At 39.8% G+C, this 19,892-nt stretch overlaps 1 protein-coding gene across 1 annotated transcript; it reads left to right on the plus strand.

Annotated features, from left to right (window-relative positions):
- The first annotated feature begins 4,154 nt into the window (after window positions 1-4,154).
- Window positions 4,155-19,892, plus strand: LOC145404815 (flightin-like). The gene is made up of 4 exons (XM_080276305.1): window positions 4,155-4,296; window positions 12,495-12,665; window positions 16,972-17,199; window positions 18,525-19,892. The coding sequence occupies exons 1-4, from the start codon at window positions 4,281-4,283 to the stop codon at window positions 18,674-18,676; spliced, it is 567 nt and encodes a 188-aa protein (XP_080132431.1). The 5' UTR covers window positions 4,155-4,280; the 3' UTR covers window positions 18,677-19,892.

Here is a 19,892-nt window from a genome sequence, read left to right on the forward strand (position 1 = left end):
TCTCCACAGAGTTTATTAAAAGCCATGAAAGCTTATTGTGTGTTTGCATTCAGCACATTTTACCATGTGTTATGAATCACAGTTGTTGGAAAAAAAAATTATCATACAGTTTCTAAAGATCGTAATCTTTCGTTGGCAAATCGTGACATGATTCTATCCATTATACACTTAATAATAGTAAGAATTGTACGGCCGAAATCTTACGGGGCCGAGATCAGCGACCCGAATTTTTTAAGGCATGGTATTCCTCTTGCTTTGAGAATCGTCTCAGTTCTGCTATAGTCTATTTTTCCGCATATATTTTAGCTGCGCTGTGGACCATGACACTATACAGTATTTTCCGGATCATCGTCCGATTTCAAAAGGTGCGGGCGTCAGGTGTGGTATACAGTATATACATTATCAGCGCCACATGGGCACCTGGCTGTGGGCACACAAACTACGCAACGTTACCCACGAGAAAGCGCCTCCATATGAATTGTTTAAGTACCATATTTCCTTCATTTGTTAAATAAGAAACAATTTCCTTATACCCATTTACTATTTTTCCTTACCGATGTACACCCAACACCTAAAATCATGACAGTGATCAATACTCAGGCAACATAATAATCGCATGTACGGAGATAGACGCAACCTTCCATTTCTGATATATTTTGATAAGACATTTCTTTTCCAGTATTATATGTAGGCAAATCAGTAAATATCCTATTTTCAGTAAAGTAACACAAAAAACGTTTAACAGAGGGTAATTTACAGTAAGTTGACCCCACGTTTGCATTTTACATTAAGTTATCTGGCGAGCAGTGGCATCTTTTTACAGTTTGTGGGGGGGGGGGGCTCCAGAAGATGCAGGTTCACTTTTATAGGTCCCTCCTGACATGAATAAAATCGTCTAGCGTTAGTCTCACAAGTTTTTTAAATACGTCAGCGTAGTGAAGAAATTAACGTTTACAGTCTGATGAGTTCATACTTTATTCTTGTTGTTACCCGAGTCTGAATAAAACCATGTTGTGTTTGCCCATGTATAATTTAAAATACGCCGTCGCAATGAAGTTAACCTTTTAAATCTGATGACGCCATTCGTATTTCATTCTTGCTGCTGCCAGACAGATTCAATTTAGGGATGATCTCTAGTACTAGATTTGTTAAGTGTACATCTAATTCCTTCAGTTCAAAAAAGTCTGTCCCGAGCCCAATAAAATCCTCTTGAAACGGGAAGATTAAAATGAAAATGACGTCAACATTGTGACGTCCTTTTCATTTTAGAAAGTTAACTAACGTTTACTCTATCACGATTTGAGCAAAACAATCAACACCAGTTAATGCCACAGTATCTTATATAATGACTTATAGATATCAGAATATTAATATTGTCATCACTAACTATCATAATCGGAACAACTCGTGTCCTATTTCAGGTAACGTCTGACGATTTTATTCAGCTGAGAGTGAGTCGTACCGTGAGATTATTGATATTGTCCCCATCAACCGTCTTAACGTAGGAATAACTCGAATATTCTGTTCCAGCTATCGTCAGACGATTCTGTGGACCTGAGAGTGAGTCATATGAATTCTACACGCCGTACTACGAGCAGTTACCGGTACTCCCCAGGGCTGAATAAAATCATCGGTTACGTATATATATATATATATATATATATATATATATATATATATATATATATATATATATATATATATATATATATACTGTATATATATACGGTACACAATTTAAAATGGAAAGTAGGCATTAAACTGAAGCAAATCGTTAGTTCGGTACCCGTGATGATACTGGAATGGTATCATCATGATGAAGGGGTTAAAAGTATGGATAAATAGCTACATAATAAGAAAGAAGTGAGAGATTCTGAAAACGGAGAGAGATAACTACATTTAAGAATAGTGGAGAGAGAGAGAGAGAGAGAGAGAGAGAGAGAGAGAGAGAGGTATGGCGTCAAAAAATTTAAATCTTATCCAATTAAGACTAAATTAAGTCGCCATGGAAAGGATGGAATTAAAAAAAAAAGAAAAAAGGAAGGGTTGTGGGAAAGAGAAGGGGTGCGTGGTAATGGGAACTATTGAATAAATATTAAGCTTGTCCATACGACCAAAAACGCACACTACCAAAAAGACGGAGGTGGAGTTGGAGTGGGTGGAGGGAGGGAGTGTGTGGAGAAAATTGCTACCTTATGAGCTGAAGCCATCTCACCCCACCTGACTCACTCACGCTGCTGCAAAACTGTGAACGACATAACTTTTACCAAGAGCATGATATAATTATTACCCCATCAATACAAATGATCAGTGTGAAAATAGCTTCACACACACACACACACACACACACACACACACACACACACACACACACACACACACACACACACACACACACACACGCACGCACGCACGCACGCACAAAACGTGTACTCGTAGAAACTCTGCTGGAATATAGGCTACCGTACAGGGTAGCAAGAATTATGATAAGGTGTATATATATATATATATATATATATATATGCGAGTCGACCGGTGACGCCCTCTGCCAGCTGAAGTATTTCTTGTCCTTAATTGTCGAGCACTGGCACTGATGAGGGGAAGGTGGGGGGCAGGTAGGCAGAAGGGGGAGGGAGGGAGAGGTAAAAACGGGGAGGGAACTGGGGGGGAGGGGCAGTGGAGGGGAAGGAAGGGACGGAGAGGTAGATGGAAGAGGAGGGAGGGGAGTGAAGACAACAGCAGTGAGCGAGGGCCGAAATAAACCCACGCATGCGCACCGTCTCCCCACGCACCTGCCAACACTCATTTTTTCACCTCCCCCTAATTATAACTACTCTTAATTATTTATTACATTCCATAAGTGTCCACCGTACCACTGTTTGTAAACGCTGATAATTTCTTTTGCGAGCTCTGGTTAACACCCATGACCGTCTTACCTTTCGCATTAATTTGGAGAAAAATGCAGGTCTGAGGTCAGAAAAGGGGGGGAGGTTAAGAAGATCTAAGGAGTACGAGAGACAGGAGAAAGCAGGGATAATGGAAGGGGAGAAAACTGACGAGAAAAGGAAATAGGAAAGCTAAAAAACAAGAACCAAAGAAATGTAGAAAAAAAAAGAATAAAACAAGTAAAATATGAAGTAGCACGAAAGAGAAGAAAGGAGAAGAGATAAGAGAAAACTAAGGGAGAGAGGGGGGGAAAGGACGGAAGAAGAGGATAAGGAAGCGGAGTGGGGAAGAGAAGGGAGGGGAGTGGAGAGGGAATTAAGAACAAAAAAGGGAAGGGGAAGGAAATGATGTCGCATGAAAAGAAATATGAGGAGGCCGAGGGAGAAGGAGAGTAAAGCCAATGAAGTGGACTGAACGGGAGAAGAGGAGAGGGGAAGAGAGGAGTGGGGTTAGGCAGTGTCTTGAGAGGGGGGGGAGAGGAAAGGTGCCACATGAGGTAAATGGTGGGAGACAGAGAGGACTGGTTGAGAGGGGGAGGGAACTAAGAACTGGCAGGCTAAGGGGGGAGGGAGAGTGATGGGAAGATAGGGCATTCTAAGGAGAGGACAGGGAGGGGAGTGTTATGACCAGGAGTGAGATACCGGGGGTAGAAAGTGAGAGGGGGTGTTGGGAGTGAGGTGGAGAGAAGTCATGAGAGGGTAAGCGGGGAGAGGTGTCAAGAAAGGAGGGATGTGAGGGTAGACGAAAGTGGGAGGTGAGCGAAAGGAAAAGGGGAGAGGGCTGGGATGCCACAGGGTAGGGGAAGAGAGACAGTGCCATGGCACAGTGTCAGAAAGTGCCAGGGGATAGAGGGAGTAAAAGGACGGGAGGAGATGCCAGAGGTGGAAGGAGTACCAGGGAGGGAGGGAGGGAGGGGTTAAGGAAGGAGGGGGGGAAGGAGGGAGAGAAGTAGGAATCAAGGACGATGGCAGGGAGAGAAGTAGGTATCAAGGAGGATGGGAGGGAGAGAATCAGGTACCCAGGAGGAAGGGAGGGAGGGTGGGAGGGAGGGAAATAGGTAGGCTACCAAGGAGGAAGGGTGGGAGGCAAGGAAGTAGGTACCAAGGAGGAAGAGAGGGAGGTACTAAGAAGAGAGGTAGGGAGGGAGGCAAGTAGGTATCACGGTGGGAGGGAGATACCAAGGAACCATCGGGTATAGGGTAGGGGGGTAGGATGGAGTAAAGGGTGCCAAAGTGCCAGTATAGTGTGGAGGCGCCAGTTGGAGGCTGGGTTAGTTGGGGCGCGGTAGCCCGTGGGTGTGGTGACTCTCGTTCTCCTTCTCTGTGTCAAGCAAGATGGCCGGTGACGAAGGTAAGACAAACCCCCACACCCCTGAGCGTCTCGGCAGAACCCCCTCAAATTCCTCTTTATTCATTTATCGTCCTGTCATGTGGAATTTTTAAATTATTTAAATCCATTATTTCATTTATGTTGTTGAGTGACGAGTCCCCATTTAGTGTCTTGATGTGGAAGTTTACCTTATTTATCATTTCTTTCTTTTGAGTGATTTTGATTCCGCTTTTAGTTTAACGTAACTAATGAAGACATTTCAGGTCTGAACACGGACACTCATCGCTAAACTCATTAACAGTGCAAAAAGAGCACAGAGTATTAAACTATTCAACAATAATTAGGGATTTAACTCATGAGTATTAATTTACAGCACAAAGTCCATTATTATGAGCATACTTATCAGTTATAAACACAAGAACTGGGTACGAGGGGAAAAAATGAAAGACTTCTTATATACCATCCACTGATAACCCCACCACTACAACGACGTCTAATAGACATTATCTACCTCCACAAAGTTAACTTCAACTAAGGAGAGACGTCTGGCAGTGAAGTGGTTAAAAATATACCCCGTTCATTCCTTTTCTACGAGGTTTCTCCTTAAATGTATAAAATGTCGTCTGGTGGTAGGAAGAATATAATGATAAGACGCAACAATACTTAAATGGTTGTGAACATGAAGCTCTTTTCCTGTGTTTCACTCACACCCAGTTCATGAGCTTGAACTTACGAGCCAGTCACAATAAAAAAACTTCCAACTACACTATCACTTCATCACACCACTTCTGATCGCCTTACATTCCTACCTGTGTTACATGATCATAAAATATCGCATCACCACACCTTATCACCGCTGCTCTTCACCTTAACACTCTACACCCTTCATTTAACTCCCTTTTCATTTTTACACACTCTGACTTGCCCAAACATCACACATTTTTTCTCTCGGCTCTCTTCCTTTACCACAATGTGCGTTTAGCTTCTTTTTCCGAGTACATTTCCCTTCTCTTTCAGCTATCCTCTCATTCTGTCTCGAGGTATAATGTTTGCCATCAGCATACCCCTTCAGTGCAACTTCATAAAATTTAATTATTTCTACTCTCCGACGATTTTATTAAGTTAACCCCTACTACCACACGTTTCTAATCTCAATGAAATGTAGCTCTGCAGTAGTCAGAATATATATACCGTATATATATGAAAGTCATTGTGCTGAAAGAGGCATTCAGGTTCCTGCTTTTTAACCTCAATATAGCAGTACCAGTACCACTATTTTTGTATCATTGCACACTGTATCTCACCTAAATCGATCATGTCAGTCGTAACATCAATTGGCTATACACTCTGCTAAGTACTTATCACCTCTACCTCATTACCTTTCATCCACGCCATCCTTACCTACTTCCCCACCAACTATATCGTACCTCACATTTCAGCTGTTCATCTTAATACTCCTTCGTTTTCTCAACCATCAGACGCACACACTTCGCTATCCTTCACCGACTGTACCTCACACATAACAAACTACTTCACCACCATTTTTCCCTTACAACACATATAATTCGCCACTCACTGTATTTTCATCACAAGCCTTTCACCATTCATCTTCACCGCGTTATACTCCAACATCACACACACAACCACTCATTTTCACAGTTCCTTGACAGTTCATCGCCATCTCAATATTTTCCAGTAATGACTAACTTTGTCAGTCCTTTCTTCCATCATCCACACACATTTCATCACTAACACACACACACACACACACACACACACACACACAAACCTTATGCACCACCACCTTATCACTTTCCGATACTCACATGCTCATCACACACATTACCACTCTCACACATCGCCGCTTATTTCACAGAACCCTCTGTTCACCATCAGATCATGTCATCTTCACCACTTACCACTGATCATCTCACAAACACACACTGTCTAACATTATGCACTCCTCTACCCACCACCAGCTCATCACAACTTCACCATTTACTCTTAACCAAATCTACAATCATTACACATTCCACTGCTGTAGCATCTCACAACTCTATCCACCAACTCATCACAAGCCAATAATGACTTTTATTACAGCTACTACATCCTTTAATTTTTAATTTATGTTTTGTTTTATTATGTTTGATGATGGAGATTGACTTACAAGAGAATGAAGAATTTTAACAAGGCCTGTGCCAGTGACTCCAAGCCTATCAAAGGATCCCAGCCAAGCACAGTAAGTAATGCAGCAAATGAATAAATAAATTGGTGAGTTAACAATTACCAACCCGAAAATAATAATTTGTTTGGGTAAGGGAACATGCAAAACTATGATGAATTTACTGGAAAACTTGTGATAACTTGATAAAACATTATGATAAAATACGGATATATCAATAATAGAAAATTAGCTTTAAAAAGCTGTAGGAGAGAGAGAGAGAGAGAGAGAGAGAGAGAGAGAGAGAGAGAGAGAGAGATTTGGCTCTCACCCCTGGACTGCTTCAGCCTGACTCACGCGCTGACTCACCTCTACCCAAACTCACGTACTGGTATTTTCGCTGACTTAATGGCACACAAACCCCTCCGCTGTCTGGAGACTTCCTGAGCTGAATAAAATCGTCTGGTAGCAGCAAGAATAAATCTCTTAAGTCCGGTGGTTGTTACGGTAATTCATTCTTGCTATCATAAAATAATGTTCAAAATAGAAACTTCCCTGGTAGTGTTCATGCTGACTATGTCACACCACTCCAGTTCGGAAATTATTTCCTGAGCAAAAGACAATCGTCTGCAGATAACACGGAAACATATTATAAGACGTCCTCGTATTGAATTAACCTCTTGAAAACCACGTCACTATTTATATTCTGTTCTCTCTATCTCGATTTTCTTGAGCTCTAGAGAAGTTTATTGGACTCGAGAGGTTGGATATTATGGCCTTTTTTTTTTTTTTTTTTTCATTATTAAACCCTTTACTGCGAGGGGGTCTGAAGCCGAAGAAAATAGTCTAATATTAGAACAATGACAAAGACGTCATTGGGCTGAAAGGTTCATTTTAAAGAATTCTTGTCACGGGTTCAAGATAACTCCTAACGAGAGGTCATTCCGAGCTGAATATAATCGTCTGACAGTAGGAGGAAGAAAGATGAATCGAACCCTTGTACTACATAGGTCTCCTTCGACATATGAATACTTACTGTATGTACGGCAGCAGCAAGAACTAATCCGGCAGAGTAAAAATATCTGCTTAAATTTCTTTTATATTCTCAATGAGCACAGACGATTTTATTCAACAGAGAAAGTCAATGCAGACAGAGGGGGTTAAGACAATTTAACTCATTTATTCATTGCGATGGTATAACTTGGGTACCGTACCTTATGCTGATAATCACTCATATGGGACACCCTACCCATCTAAATGGGTTAAAACAATACTGGTATCCAATCCTTTCAATACGACAATACAATACAGATATTAAATTTTGGTTAATTACTTGTGACTTTACTCAGTAAGAAATTGCACAGAATTTAACTATAAATTGGAATGGAAAGGGTAAATGATGACTTCTGAAAGAGGAATCCTACAGGCTGGCATCTCTTTTTATAAACAAATAATGAGCTTTGACATATACATTTCTATTCTCTCAGTACTACAATACTCATAGGCTTGCGATAAACAACGGCATTACACAAAATTCCAAAACTGTCATATGATACTGAGTGCTTAATGATCATTGCACAATATATTATTTCAAAACCATCATGGGTTAAGTGGGAAAGGATCATCAGTAATAACAATGGACAAAACTAGTACAACAGGCAACAGTATTTACCAAAAAACAACTTCAAAGATAGCGATGCCTAAGTCACTGCATAAAAACTAATATATTAATGCATACTCATCAAATAAAGAACAAAACTATCAACGAATGAAGCTACAACCACTAAACATATAATAATAATAATAATAATAATAATAATAACAACAGTAATGGCCACATGCAGAAATTCATATTGGTACCCAAAGACAAAATGAAATCCGTGGCTAATGATAGCTACAGCTACAGAACTTAATAATAATAATAATAATAATAATAATAATAATAATAATGGCTACATGCAAAACCAAAATCAAACGTCCCTGACCAGTTTTGAACAGTGATCGCTTCGATGCTCCCCATTGGCTGTACCGTATGCCCCACGAGGAGAGCTAAATATACACTCGACTGACCACGTGCGTAACCCGAGACACTCGGCTTTATCTGGCGGGCTCCGTTCTTTCCATTCGTAAGCACTGACTTGTATGGATACAATCATACGATAAGGTTACGGATAAACAGAGATACGTGAAGTGAACATCAATGTTAAGCACTGCAAAGCTAGCGTGATTTTATTACAAACCCGCAGAATGCCGCTTGAAAGTAATCAGATTATCATGAAATGCCATAAATACAATGAAGGTTGAGCATTTTAAGTCTGGAACAGTTATGGCACAGAAGGACGATATTGTGTTGCACCAATCCCTGCAGTACGATTACTTATCCCAACTACCACAGACGAGTTAATTTTGAATGGGAAGATATTCGGAATGGGTTACAATTAACTTTTGTTTAACAATTTGCTACGAAGTCTCCCATTAACAAAATCGTCTGATGGCTGTTATTAAATAAAGCAATTATCGTATTAAATGCGGTACAAGACCACCGAAATATAAAAATTTTACGCAGCGAAATGATGAATTGCTGTTGAAATGGTGCTTATAAGAATAGGAAAATGAAAGAAATACATTTTCACCCACTATTTTACTGCCGGATATAATTTCTTAAGACAGAGAGCATCTACGTAAAAAAAAAAAAAAAAAAAAAAAAAAAAAACTTTTGGGCAATAATGAGGTACGTCTGGGACAACAAATAATACGACACGGATTTGAGGCACGGCGAAACTGTAAAATGTATATTTTGCGAGGCATCATAGGTTATTATACAAAAGCAATACTTGGCCATAGAAATGGTGAAACAGAGTAGAAATGGGGCACAGATAGAACAGGAGTATATCAGTACTTTACCCAAACAGAACTAGATACAAAGTGACCAAAAAAAAAAAAAAAAATACAACAGAGCCCTTGACAAAGACCTAAGAATGAGCTATAAAAATATCAAATGGACAACATTTTTCTTATAAAAAATGCAAGATAATAACAATATGATCATGAAGCAACTAAAATGATGGCAACATTAAATCATTCAAGTGAATCAATCAGACCAGTAATTCGAATACATGCAGTTATACTCATGCAAACAGTGAGCTGGAACTTGAGAATGTCAAAAAATACAAAAATATTATAAGCAGTGCACAACACACTGTTTCCCAGATCTCACTTCCCAGCAACAGCAGGCTTCCAGATAACTGCACAGCATTATAAAGCATACGGTCAACATAAAGATTAACCATGTAATTCATAAAGTACACGGGGAGAAACCAATGTAACATGCTGACTGCTATTTCAACCCTCCCCCCCAAAAAAAAAAAAAAGGTACCGGTAGATACACGTCTCTGGCATATATGATGTACCCCTTCGTAGGGTACAATATGGACAAATCCTGGCATTTAAGGGGGCAATATCCTGTTCTATAATGCACATTAAAGCATTCACAGGCACCGAAAAACTGGTAAAAAAATAAAAAATAAATAAAAAAATAAACATATAACAACCGAATGTTTGGGACGGCACTTTTCTTCAGGCAGTATTGCAGTCTTTTATGCAAACTACGAATGCTACGGAAGACTCGATATTCATGTGTTACGTTACTAGCTCCGTCATTATTTTGCCTGTATGAGAGGTGGCAATGAGTACGATGCACTTAAGAAAACGGAACATAATGCGTGTAGAAGTGAGCATCAACATTCAGCAAAATACGTCAGAGTACCTTATTTGTGTGACTGCATAAAGATGCAAGAATGCCTGTAGGCAAGCTATAATATGCAACCGCCGACTAGATTCGGCAGAGTTATGAAAACATGTATCTAAATGCTTAAGAGCAGCTGCAAGTAAGAACGTTAACGTGGTGGATATATAAGTGCATGTGAACGAGAGGGGATGCCTGCATGTCTAAACGTGGTAGCGTTAGTGAGGAACCTATTTGGAGTTGGGGCCCTTGGCAAGCTAACCATGTCCTATTTTCGACGACAACCCTGGCAGCGCTTACTATAGCTGGGGGACGGGGAAGGCAGCGAGACAGAGGTGGGAGGGATGGAGGTGCTTTGTTTTTGGGCAAGGACAGAGAAAACTTACACATTATCTGTACTCACATGGATATCAAGACAACACGGGGGACAAACTTATATTACTTAAGGTTTAACTGGCTGGATGGATTACTAAGGAGACAAGGGTGGGAGGTGGTTACAGTAGGGAAGCAACAAGAGACAAGGTGAGGGAAGGGAGGCGGGGAGACGGGAAGTGGGGATTAGCACGACATTTCTTACCATAAAAGTCGGTGGAGGAGACTACACAAACGAACTCGTTAAAAATATAAAAACAAAACCATAAAATTAACGAAAAAAAAAATAACTACAACCAAACAGTTTGTACCTGGGAAGTGAAATAATTATTCGATATGACATGACTGGGTGCAGGTGTGAGAGGCGTGGCACCCTGATAGTATTAAAAAATGACAGGGCATTAGTGCAGTGATTTAAAGAGAAAAGTGAAGGGGAAATACGTACAGGAAATGACATGCCCTAATGAGGGGGGTAGGAGGTTATGACAAATCGCGACATTAATCATGGAATTTTTTGATGAGGAAATGTGATATGCTGACAGAGCAAGTCTAACTGAGATTACAAGATTAATGATTAACGTATGACTATATTATTGGGCGATAGGCGATCTAATGATTGACATAAAATTGATATTAGGGCCAAGATGTGATATATTAAAAAAATTTGATGACTGGTCTTAAGGTAGGCTACAGTATATAAGAATGACTGACCCCTTTATCCGATGGAATTGTCCCTTTTTACTTGCTAAACCCAGATGATCATATTCAGCTATGGAGTCTTGTAGAGGAGAGGCTACAAACAACAGTCACTGACAAAGTGTCTCAAAACTGAGCAAAAATTGCCTGTAAGCCCAACTAAAATGAAAAATGTCATCAGACTGAAGGGGTTATCGAATGATGACATGGTCACAGCATTCGAGGGACATGGTTTTCCGACTGACAACGGGCTACTGTGATAACGTTGTGTAATAGACCTAGGAGCATTGTCGAATGTGTTCAAACTTTCCCTTCCTTCACTAAGATACTTTTTTTTAATGGTCTTGGCAGATTTACAGTACTGTTCATGATCTCTTGGAACAAGAAGAGAGTACAGTATCTTCACAGACCTGTGACAAAACTAAGGCAGCCATTTTTTTAAAGTTTCTCACACTGAAACTCATAAAATATGTGAAACTAGTTTATTGAAATGCCTCCTTATGGCCAAAATTGAAAAGTGCTAAATAATCAGCTGATATGTCAAATCAAATCAAAATTTCAAGTTGAGGAACTTTATTTCATGAGAAAGTTGCTAAAATGTCGCCTTATAGCCGAAACTGAAAGTCGCCAAATAGTCAGCTGATGTGTCAGCTGATGCAGCAGCTGACATGTGAAATCAACGCGAAATTTCAGGCTCTGCAACTTTGTATTTCATAAGAAAATCGCTCAGAGCTCATATATATATATATATATATATATATATATATATATATATATATATATATATCAAGAGCAGGTATTCGAACTTCCTTTCAGAAGGGAAAACAGAAAATCCCCAGATGTAGCCTACCACTCATAGACCTGTCGGTTTTGTCGCAGGTAAAAAGAGGTCATAAAAATACAGGCTTACAGATTTACAATTCTGTTTATGTTTTGATGAGAATAGAAGTCATAAAAAATAAATGATTAAAGTGAGCGGTAAGTTAATTATAATACTGAGCTTTAGAGAAAAAAAACTGAAACACAGTACTCTATCAAACATAAAACAAGCTGGTATGGGTTCTGAATTAACATGGAGTCACTGACACAGGCACCCTTTTATGTACTTGGTTTATTAATATCTTTTATTTTAGTGTGAATTTTATTTGTGTGGGTAATGAGGTGATGCAGCCGCAAAACAGGTGCTGGGTAGGTATTAAGGTGACAACCAGGCACCCTTCTCACTCTTATTCTTCTTTAACAAAGACAAAAAGAAGAAGAAGAAATCAAAGAAGACAGAGAAGGAGGAGAAGAAGGTAGAAGAAGAGGCTCCTCCCCCAGAGCCTGAGCCCGTGCCTGAGCCGGAGCCGGAGCCTGTGGCCGAGCCTGAACCGACGCAAGGTGACCAAGACACCGTCATCACCTACTGGGATGAAGGTCGGCCACGTCGTGTTGTGCCTCCTGCCTCACACCGCCGCCGCCATTGCCACCGCCTCCTGCACCAGCCACTGCTGCTGCTGTCCACCTGGGAGCCAGGATGCTCTGGGTCCTTCAGGTGGCAGCAGCAAGGCTTTGGCCGCAGCCAGTCACCGGGGGCGTCTATCTCCTTGGCCTCCCACTCTTCTCTGCCAATGACGCCCCTAGTGCGATGACCTATCACTGTGGTGGAGGATAACACCATCATGGTGTTGGGTCATCAGCTTGCTCTGTAGTTGGTTGATGGCGCATAAGTGCTGCTGCTACTGCAGTTGATGCCACTACAAGTATCTAGGCCAGCAATGAATACTGTGCAAGGGTAGTAATAAACAGGCCCTCTGGCAATGAAATGTCAGAAAGGTCTGCTTATTCTAAACTTTTGGTGGGCGGCAGTGATGGACGAGAGCTGTAAGGCTGCTCAGCTCCTTCACTGAGTAGAGGAGATGAGGGCAGCACACACGAAGTGGTCGCCACACCATAACTTCAACTTCCTGGACAGCTGTTTGCTTTTGCCTCCATCTTACTAATGTAGCAAGCTGTGTTGGTAGTGGGGCTAACCATGCACTGCTAGTACTGTAGCCCCCTTCCCAAGTAGTCTTTCAACATCAGTGGTCAACAGTGTACCTACACGCCTGTTGATTCCAGTAGTTTTGTATACCTTCAAAATACATGTCTCATTAAAGAACATGCTCATCCTGGTACAGTGCAGTAGATTCCAGCACATCACAATATAGGCTAAACCTAGCACACACAAAAAGAAGCTCATGCCACATTGTCTTAACTCCGCTTATATCTTAATCTAGACTTCCTTCCCTAGTCTTGCAACATTATATAAAAATTTATTATGTGGAGCCATCTCGTTTGTACTCATCACTTTTAATTCCATTATATATATGTCTACAGTATATATATATATATATATATATATATATATATATATATATATATATATATATATATATATATATAAATACATATATATATATAAATACATATATATATATATATATATATATATATATATATATATATATATATATATATATATATATATATATAATTTTTCACAAGAGTTTTAAGAGTAAAAGCATCTTAAGCGCAAATGTTTATATTTAGCACGAACAACACGACTAGTTAATACATATGAATTCCATTACAAGTATTACTTGCATCATTATCATTTATACAGAAACTTTCTCACATTAAATAATATTGTAATATAATACAGCAATCACACAGTGTTGTATAGCATACACAAGTTGACAACTTCTAGCAATGCAAAACAATGGTATTACCTAGTCGTACTTGGCGATTCAGTTCAAATACATTTTCATGTTCAAGATAAAAAAAAAAAAAAGTGGCATAGAACTATTTGAGATGATCCCACAACAGCTTTGTCATTATCCCACAAATGCTCACTCAGCAAACTTCCTGTAGATTTCTGTTTCCTTCAACAACAACTTACTTTTCCTCCTAGCAATAAACTACAACCATCTTCCTCGGCACATTCCTGCATCTGAACCACTGAGCTCTATAGTATGGAGAGGCTATGCGCCGCGAGCGTGTGGTTTTGGCCGCCATATTGAAACACCAGCACTCAATTTCAAATTCAGATACTTTATTTCCACTAAGCTGTGGTTATTAATAAAGATACACGTGTCGCTTATAAAATATAACATATATGGATTATGATTTTTTTAATTCTGCCTAGTTCAAAGAATTATATGGGATACATTTAGCCAATAGTGCAGAATTTGCCCTTTACGGTACTAAGGCAGAGAAAGGTAATGGCAGAAAGGGAAAATATAGTGTGGTATGAACGTTGAAATGATAATGATGTTGAAGCTGTTTTACGTCGAAGTAATGGTGTTGAAATGATGAGGGAAGTCCTTAGACTATCCATGTCATGAAACCGAATATCCAGATTGATAAAGGCTGGAAGAAACATGGAAATATCTACAAGAGAGTGTGAACGGAAGAGAAAAGGACATTGAGAGAAAGGCTGGAGATAAATAGGCCCTTTTTAGTGGCCTCATTCATGCAGGGATACTGGGGAAGAATCTTCCCTTCCCACCCCAGGGGGCAGTAATGTTATAGATTAGCAACAAGATATATTTCTTACCTGTGAAATTTAACGCCATCTCTCTTTGATGAATTCCTGTACCGATTTTTGCGTCCAGAAGCTGCACAGCTGACCATGGCACTGTATATTACGGAATCATCGGCTGCTTTCAAAAGCCCAGCGAACACCTCAGTTCAAAAACCGTGGGCATTGGGCGTGATGTAACATGGCTGAGCTACACTAGAGCCGCCCTGGCGGCGGCTACATAAATTACGCTCTGTTACCCATGAGAAAGCCTCTCCATATTACAGAGCTCAGTGATCTGAACACAGATAGCTAATGATTTAGAAATAAATTCATGAATCAGTAACTAAATCCTAGCATTTCCTTAGCAGCATCTGTACTATAGTCGCGGCGCTTGACTCTGAGGTTGTCATTATCGTACCCTGGCAACCTACCATTCAAAAGTGCGTCCGAATTCGTATCATATTATACACGAATCATCATTATGCACGAATATATTATACACGAATATTATTATTATACACGAACATATTATACACGAATCACATGCGTCTCATATTAGCCTATACACGAAATCGGAAGCATTTTTGAATGATAGGTTGCCAAGGCACGAAAATAACCTCAGAGTCGAGCGCCGTGACTATAGTTTTTTCTTACAGCGTACTGTTCTACTGATTTTCTTTAGTTTTTCAGTATGATGGTGACACCTTTGAAAAATATTATTCTTGCATTTTCCAGGCATTTTTATTCAGCCAAAAAAAGATTTTCTGAACTGGCAGGTTTAACTATAGCTTCTAATAATCCCTTCACTATACTGTATCCTCATATATATATATATTTCTTTGTCTCTTTTTGTAATCAGTCCACAATGAGTTATGAAAATACTGCCCATAAAATTCCATTTCTACTTACTCATACAACACTGAGCTGCGAATTCACCCAGTTACAGTGTACAGTACACTGTACTGATATTGTGATTATACTATGGAAAACATCTGTCACTTACAGTGTACTTGGGTGGTTTCCCATGGACGATTGTTGAATACAGTGCTGTCGTCTGGCAGTAAAAATACTGTATATATGCTATTACGGTATACTGAAAGGATTACAGTACTTAGGTCTGTAGTGAACTGTAAGGAATGCATTTGCATATCTTGACATCTCAAAAGATTTATGATTTTACGAATTAAGTGGTGTTCCCTGTATGTGATCTAGATGGCCCTAGTAATTGTATACCATGTACCGATCATTACCATGGGAAACAAACCTAACCACAGTAACCACTATTTTTTTTCTCCTGTCACTTTCTGTATTACCTTTGAGGTAACCTGAATATGAATCTATGTATTCAGTTTGCATATAATAGTTTGTCTTAAAACTTACATATCACCTTGCCTTTGAGGTTCATTTCCCATGTGCTGATTTTAGGGTCATTTCTGTAGTTTGAGTAGTCTTGGTTTAGTTCTGCATAACGTTAGCTTGGGTTATCTACAAGTTATGAGCATGATTACCTAACTGCAGCTAACTTGACTAGACACATTTCATAGCTTTTATTTTTTTGGTTCATGACTAAGATATTTATTTTAAAAACAAAACTCAAATAATAAACATTTAATTCATTACTTGCATGTATTATGGGTAGGAATAGATGAAAGCTGTAAATATTTTGTAACAAAATCAACAAAGGGAATGAGAGGTTTTTAAGTGTAACAACAGACAAAGCTAATTACTATATTCCCTCAAGCACAAATGAAGAATATTGTACAAATAATACTGATAAAACAAAAACTGCTTTGCTTGAAATACAAAATCTATTTTTTCCTCCATCCCTTGGTACAACACAGTAGCAAATTATCTTCTTCTAAAGACACAAAACTGCCCTTAAATCAAAGCTCTTACCCTCAATAACAAAGTATCTCTCACACTCTCTGTAATAAACAACTACATCCAAGACAGCAAACTCTCCAAATTTGCTTTTCTCTCATTCAGATTCTTGGATTTTCTTATGTTTTTGCAACTCCCCTCCTCCCCCTTCCACAAAAAATGTGATATCTTGTTCATATACCCAGTTTCACACCAAAGGATAACAAACTGAAAAATTGGCGGTTGTCCCTATGGCTCCCTCAAATCCGAAAGGTATGTCCTGCTTCTACCCACACTAACCAGTGACCACCCTCACAGAACCCACCCAGGTGGAGGATGCGCCCCCCGCGGAGGCCCCTGAAGGTGAGGCCCCCGTTGAGGGCCTGGAGGGAGAAGAGGCCATGGAGCCTCCCCCAGCGCCGAAGAAGAAACCGAAGTTCTTTGTGCACTGGAACAGGCGCAAGCCGCGCTTCTACGACTACAACTGGGACTACGGTGACAACTACTACAGCTCCCTGGTCAAGTACATGGACTCTAGGGCTGGAGGTGAGCATACTAAATTCTCCCTCTTTGGTGCATTTTCTTTCCTTGTTTTCAAAACGTAGGTTCAGAATGATGCTGCAGTTTATTTGCCAATATTTTAATGTACTATACATAATGTAACCTGACCTGAAAATACAATACAGATAGTTAGTTACCTTAATACGAAGGACGTCAATTAATTATTATTACCAGTGGCTTGACCACAAAGCAGATTACCAGCCTTATTTCAGGCCATTCTCAAACTGCCACACTCTTTTGTACATACAGTCAGTACTTGAGTTTCACTAAACAAATAAGCCTCACTTAATAACACATTGGTTTTGCTTTTATGCAAACTTCTGCCAGATTCTAAATAAAGCAGAAGACAATCTATTGAACACCATGAATGATGCAGTATAAACATTTTACATTTCAAATATCCTCGAATGACTGCCTTGAAAACACTCAAGTAGGACACTGCTTTATGTTCACTGGATATATATATATATAATTACTGCATTTAAAGATGCACCCTGAATGGGGAAAAAGAAAAAACATTCACACACTATAGCCTGAAGAGTCATTTCAAGCTAGTAGAGTACACACCCACTTTTCTGTGTCTGCATCCAGTACTATATGATTGGCAATACTTTCATTACCGGTATGTATTTAATAAATGAATTGTATGTACGTGAAAATGTGTAGCACACTCAACCCTTTCTACACTAGAATTTGCTTGCTGTCCAACCTTCTGCTTTTTCCTTCTGCTTTTCTGTTGAGCTGACCCCACTGGGCTTATCATCCTTAGTGTACTTGCTTTCACGTACAGTGTCAGCATTATTTACAATAACTGAATTCAAAGTCACACAAAAAAAAAAAAATAAATAAATCAAGGCTACTGATAATAAAAGTTAGAAGCATTTGTTCATTGTAAAAAAAAAAAAAAAATGCTATTTTTCACCAGATAGCAACACAGTCCCTAGTACACATTGGAAAGGCAATGTGATTGTTCAGGTTGTCCTTAAGTATACTGAGTAAACACTGAAGAGGATCTTGTTTTTCACAGTATATCAGCAATACTATATAGCTAAATCAAATGTTCTTTGTTACGGAAACTACTTGTGACAGGCAAGTATAGAGATTGTAATCTGCATAAAAGGCTGTTGTGAATAGAGACAGAGCTACCTCCCACCTAAACTCATCACTTTCATCTTTAAAGATGCATAGGGACTTCTCAAGGTATTTTCTAGAAAGGGGGAGGGGGGAATTTATCCTAATTGCTGAAAAATATCGTAACTGAACTTAACCTAACCAATCAAATCACTAACATAACTTAATTTCTTTGGCAGATTTCCCACGACGCATGGCCTTTGCTGAGCGTGGAATCCGCAGCAATGTCCTCCGCAGAACCGTCCCAGACACCCGCACTGCCAACCTCCTCGACGATGTCCGCAAGTCCATCAGGAACTTTGAACTGTCGCAGAAGACCTACATGAAGTAAAGATGACCACGGCTACTACCCCTCTATCCTTCAACATCATTACTACTGCCTGCTGATAAAGCATTATTCTCGGAAACTTCAACTAAAACTCTGAGAAGCTTTGAATACTCTAACAGGTTCCAGCACAGACTTAAATATGACACAGGATATATGAAGAAAATATGAAACCCCATTAGAAACTATCCAAAGAGTATTAAAAAGGTCTCAGTGATAAGTTTCAAACAACCTACAAGCAAGGAAGAGGTTCCAACATCTTGATCCTCCCGGGTCGCTCAGTTCACAGCATGTCGTCCATTTAATCCACCAGCCATGTTGCTCTAGAATAAATTGGGGTTAAATTAACAAACAGAATGCCTTCCTCACTGCCCTTCATTAATTACCATGCAGAAGTAATGATGAGGTAGCCAGGGAAGAATTCCACTCCTTGTGTTTATTTCCACTTTATTAATCATTGGTCAATAAATTATTCAAGCAACCATTTAACATCCGCTTCAAGTGGCTATACAGTATTTCCATTTGTTAACATCTTGATATTTCCTATACCTTAAGACATTCTCTTCTTTTTTTTTTTGCTAGCTAGTATTTTGTGGCACTTTGTTCTATGCTACTGTCTTCTCTATATGTCTGTGTCATCTCCTTCAATCTCCTTTCTTTCAAGTTGGTGTGTGGTGCAGGATCTGTGGTAAGGTTGTGTACAGAACTCTCTCTCCCTCCTCCAACCCCCAACTCTCTCCCCTGAAACCCCAGGCTGTCCCCACAAACGACCCGACTAGCAACCATGGTACCCCAGCCGCTGTGGTCTAATCGTCTTGTTTGCACCAGGGGAACGGCAAAAATAGCGGGATCATATAAAATCGACCGATCCTGAAGCGTCAGGAAAGGATACGTTGATGGGCTAGGATATCTGTCAGACCCACATCTAGATAGGTGCCCCTGCTAACCCTATATCAAGGTCTTGGGGTCGACATTTCAGTGGCCCATTCTGAACCCCACCTTGCGCTTTTCCAATCCATCTCTATTCATCGTCATCACATCACTCTACAATCGCTACTACCGATGTGGTTGAGATGCCAGTAATGATAATGGTAACTGGTAGGGAGGGTGCCAACTTGTGCTTGCTCCCTCCCTCCTCCACAAGTCACGATACTCTCAGAATACTTTGTAAAGTAAAGGAGAACTTTGATAATAAAAAAAACAAGAACACCAATAAACATCA

Source organism: Coenobita brevimanus, chromosome 65 (assembly GCF_032717465.1).
Source record: "Coenobita brevimanus isolate Jiangsu-jjx chromosome 65, ASM3271746v2, whole genome shotgun sequence".
Classification (NCBI taxonomy): domain Eukaryota; kingdom Metazoa; phylum Arthropoda; class Malacostraca; order Decapoda; family Coenobitidae; genus Coenobita; species Coenobita brevimanus.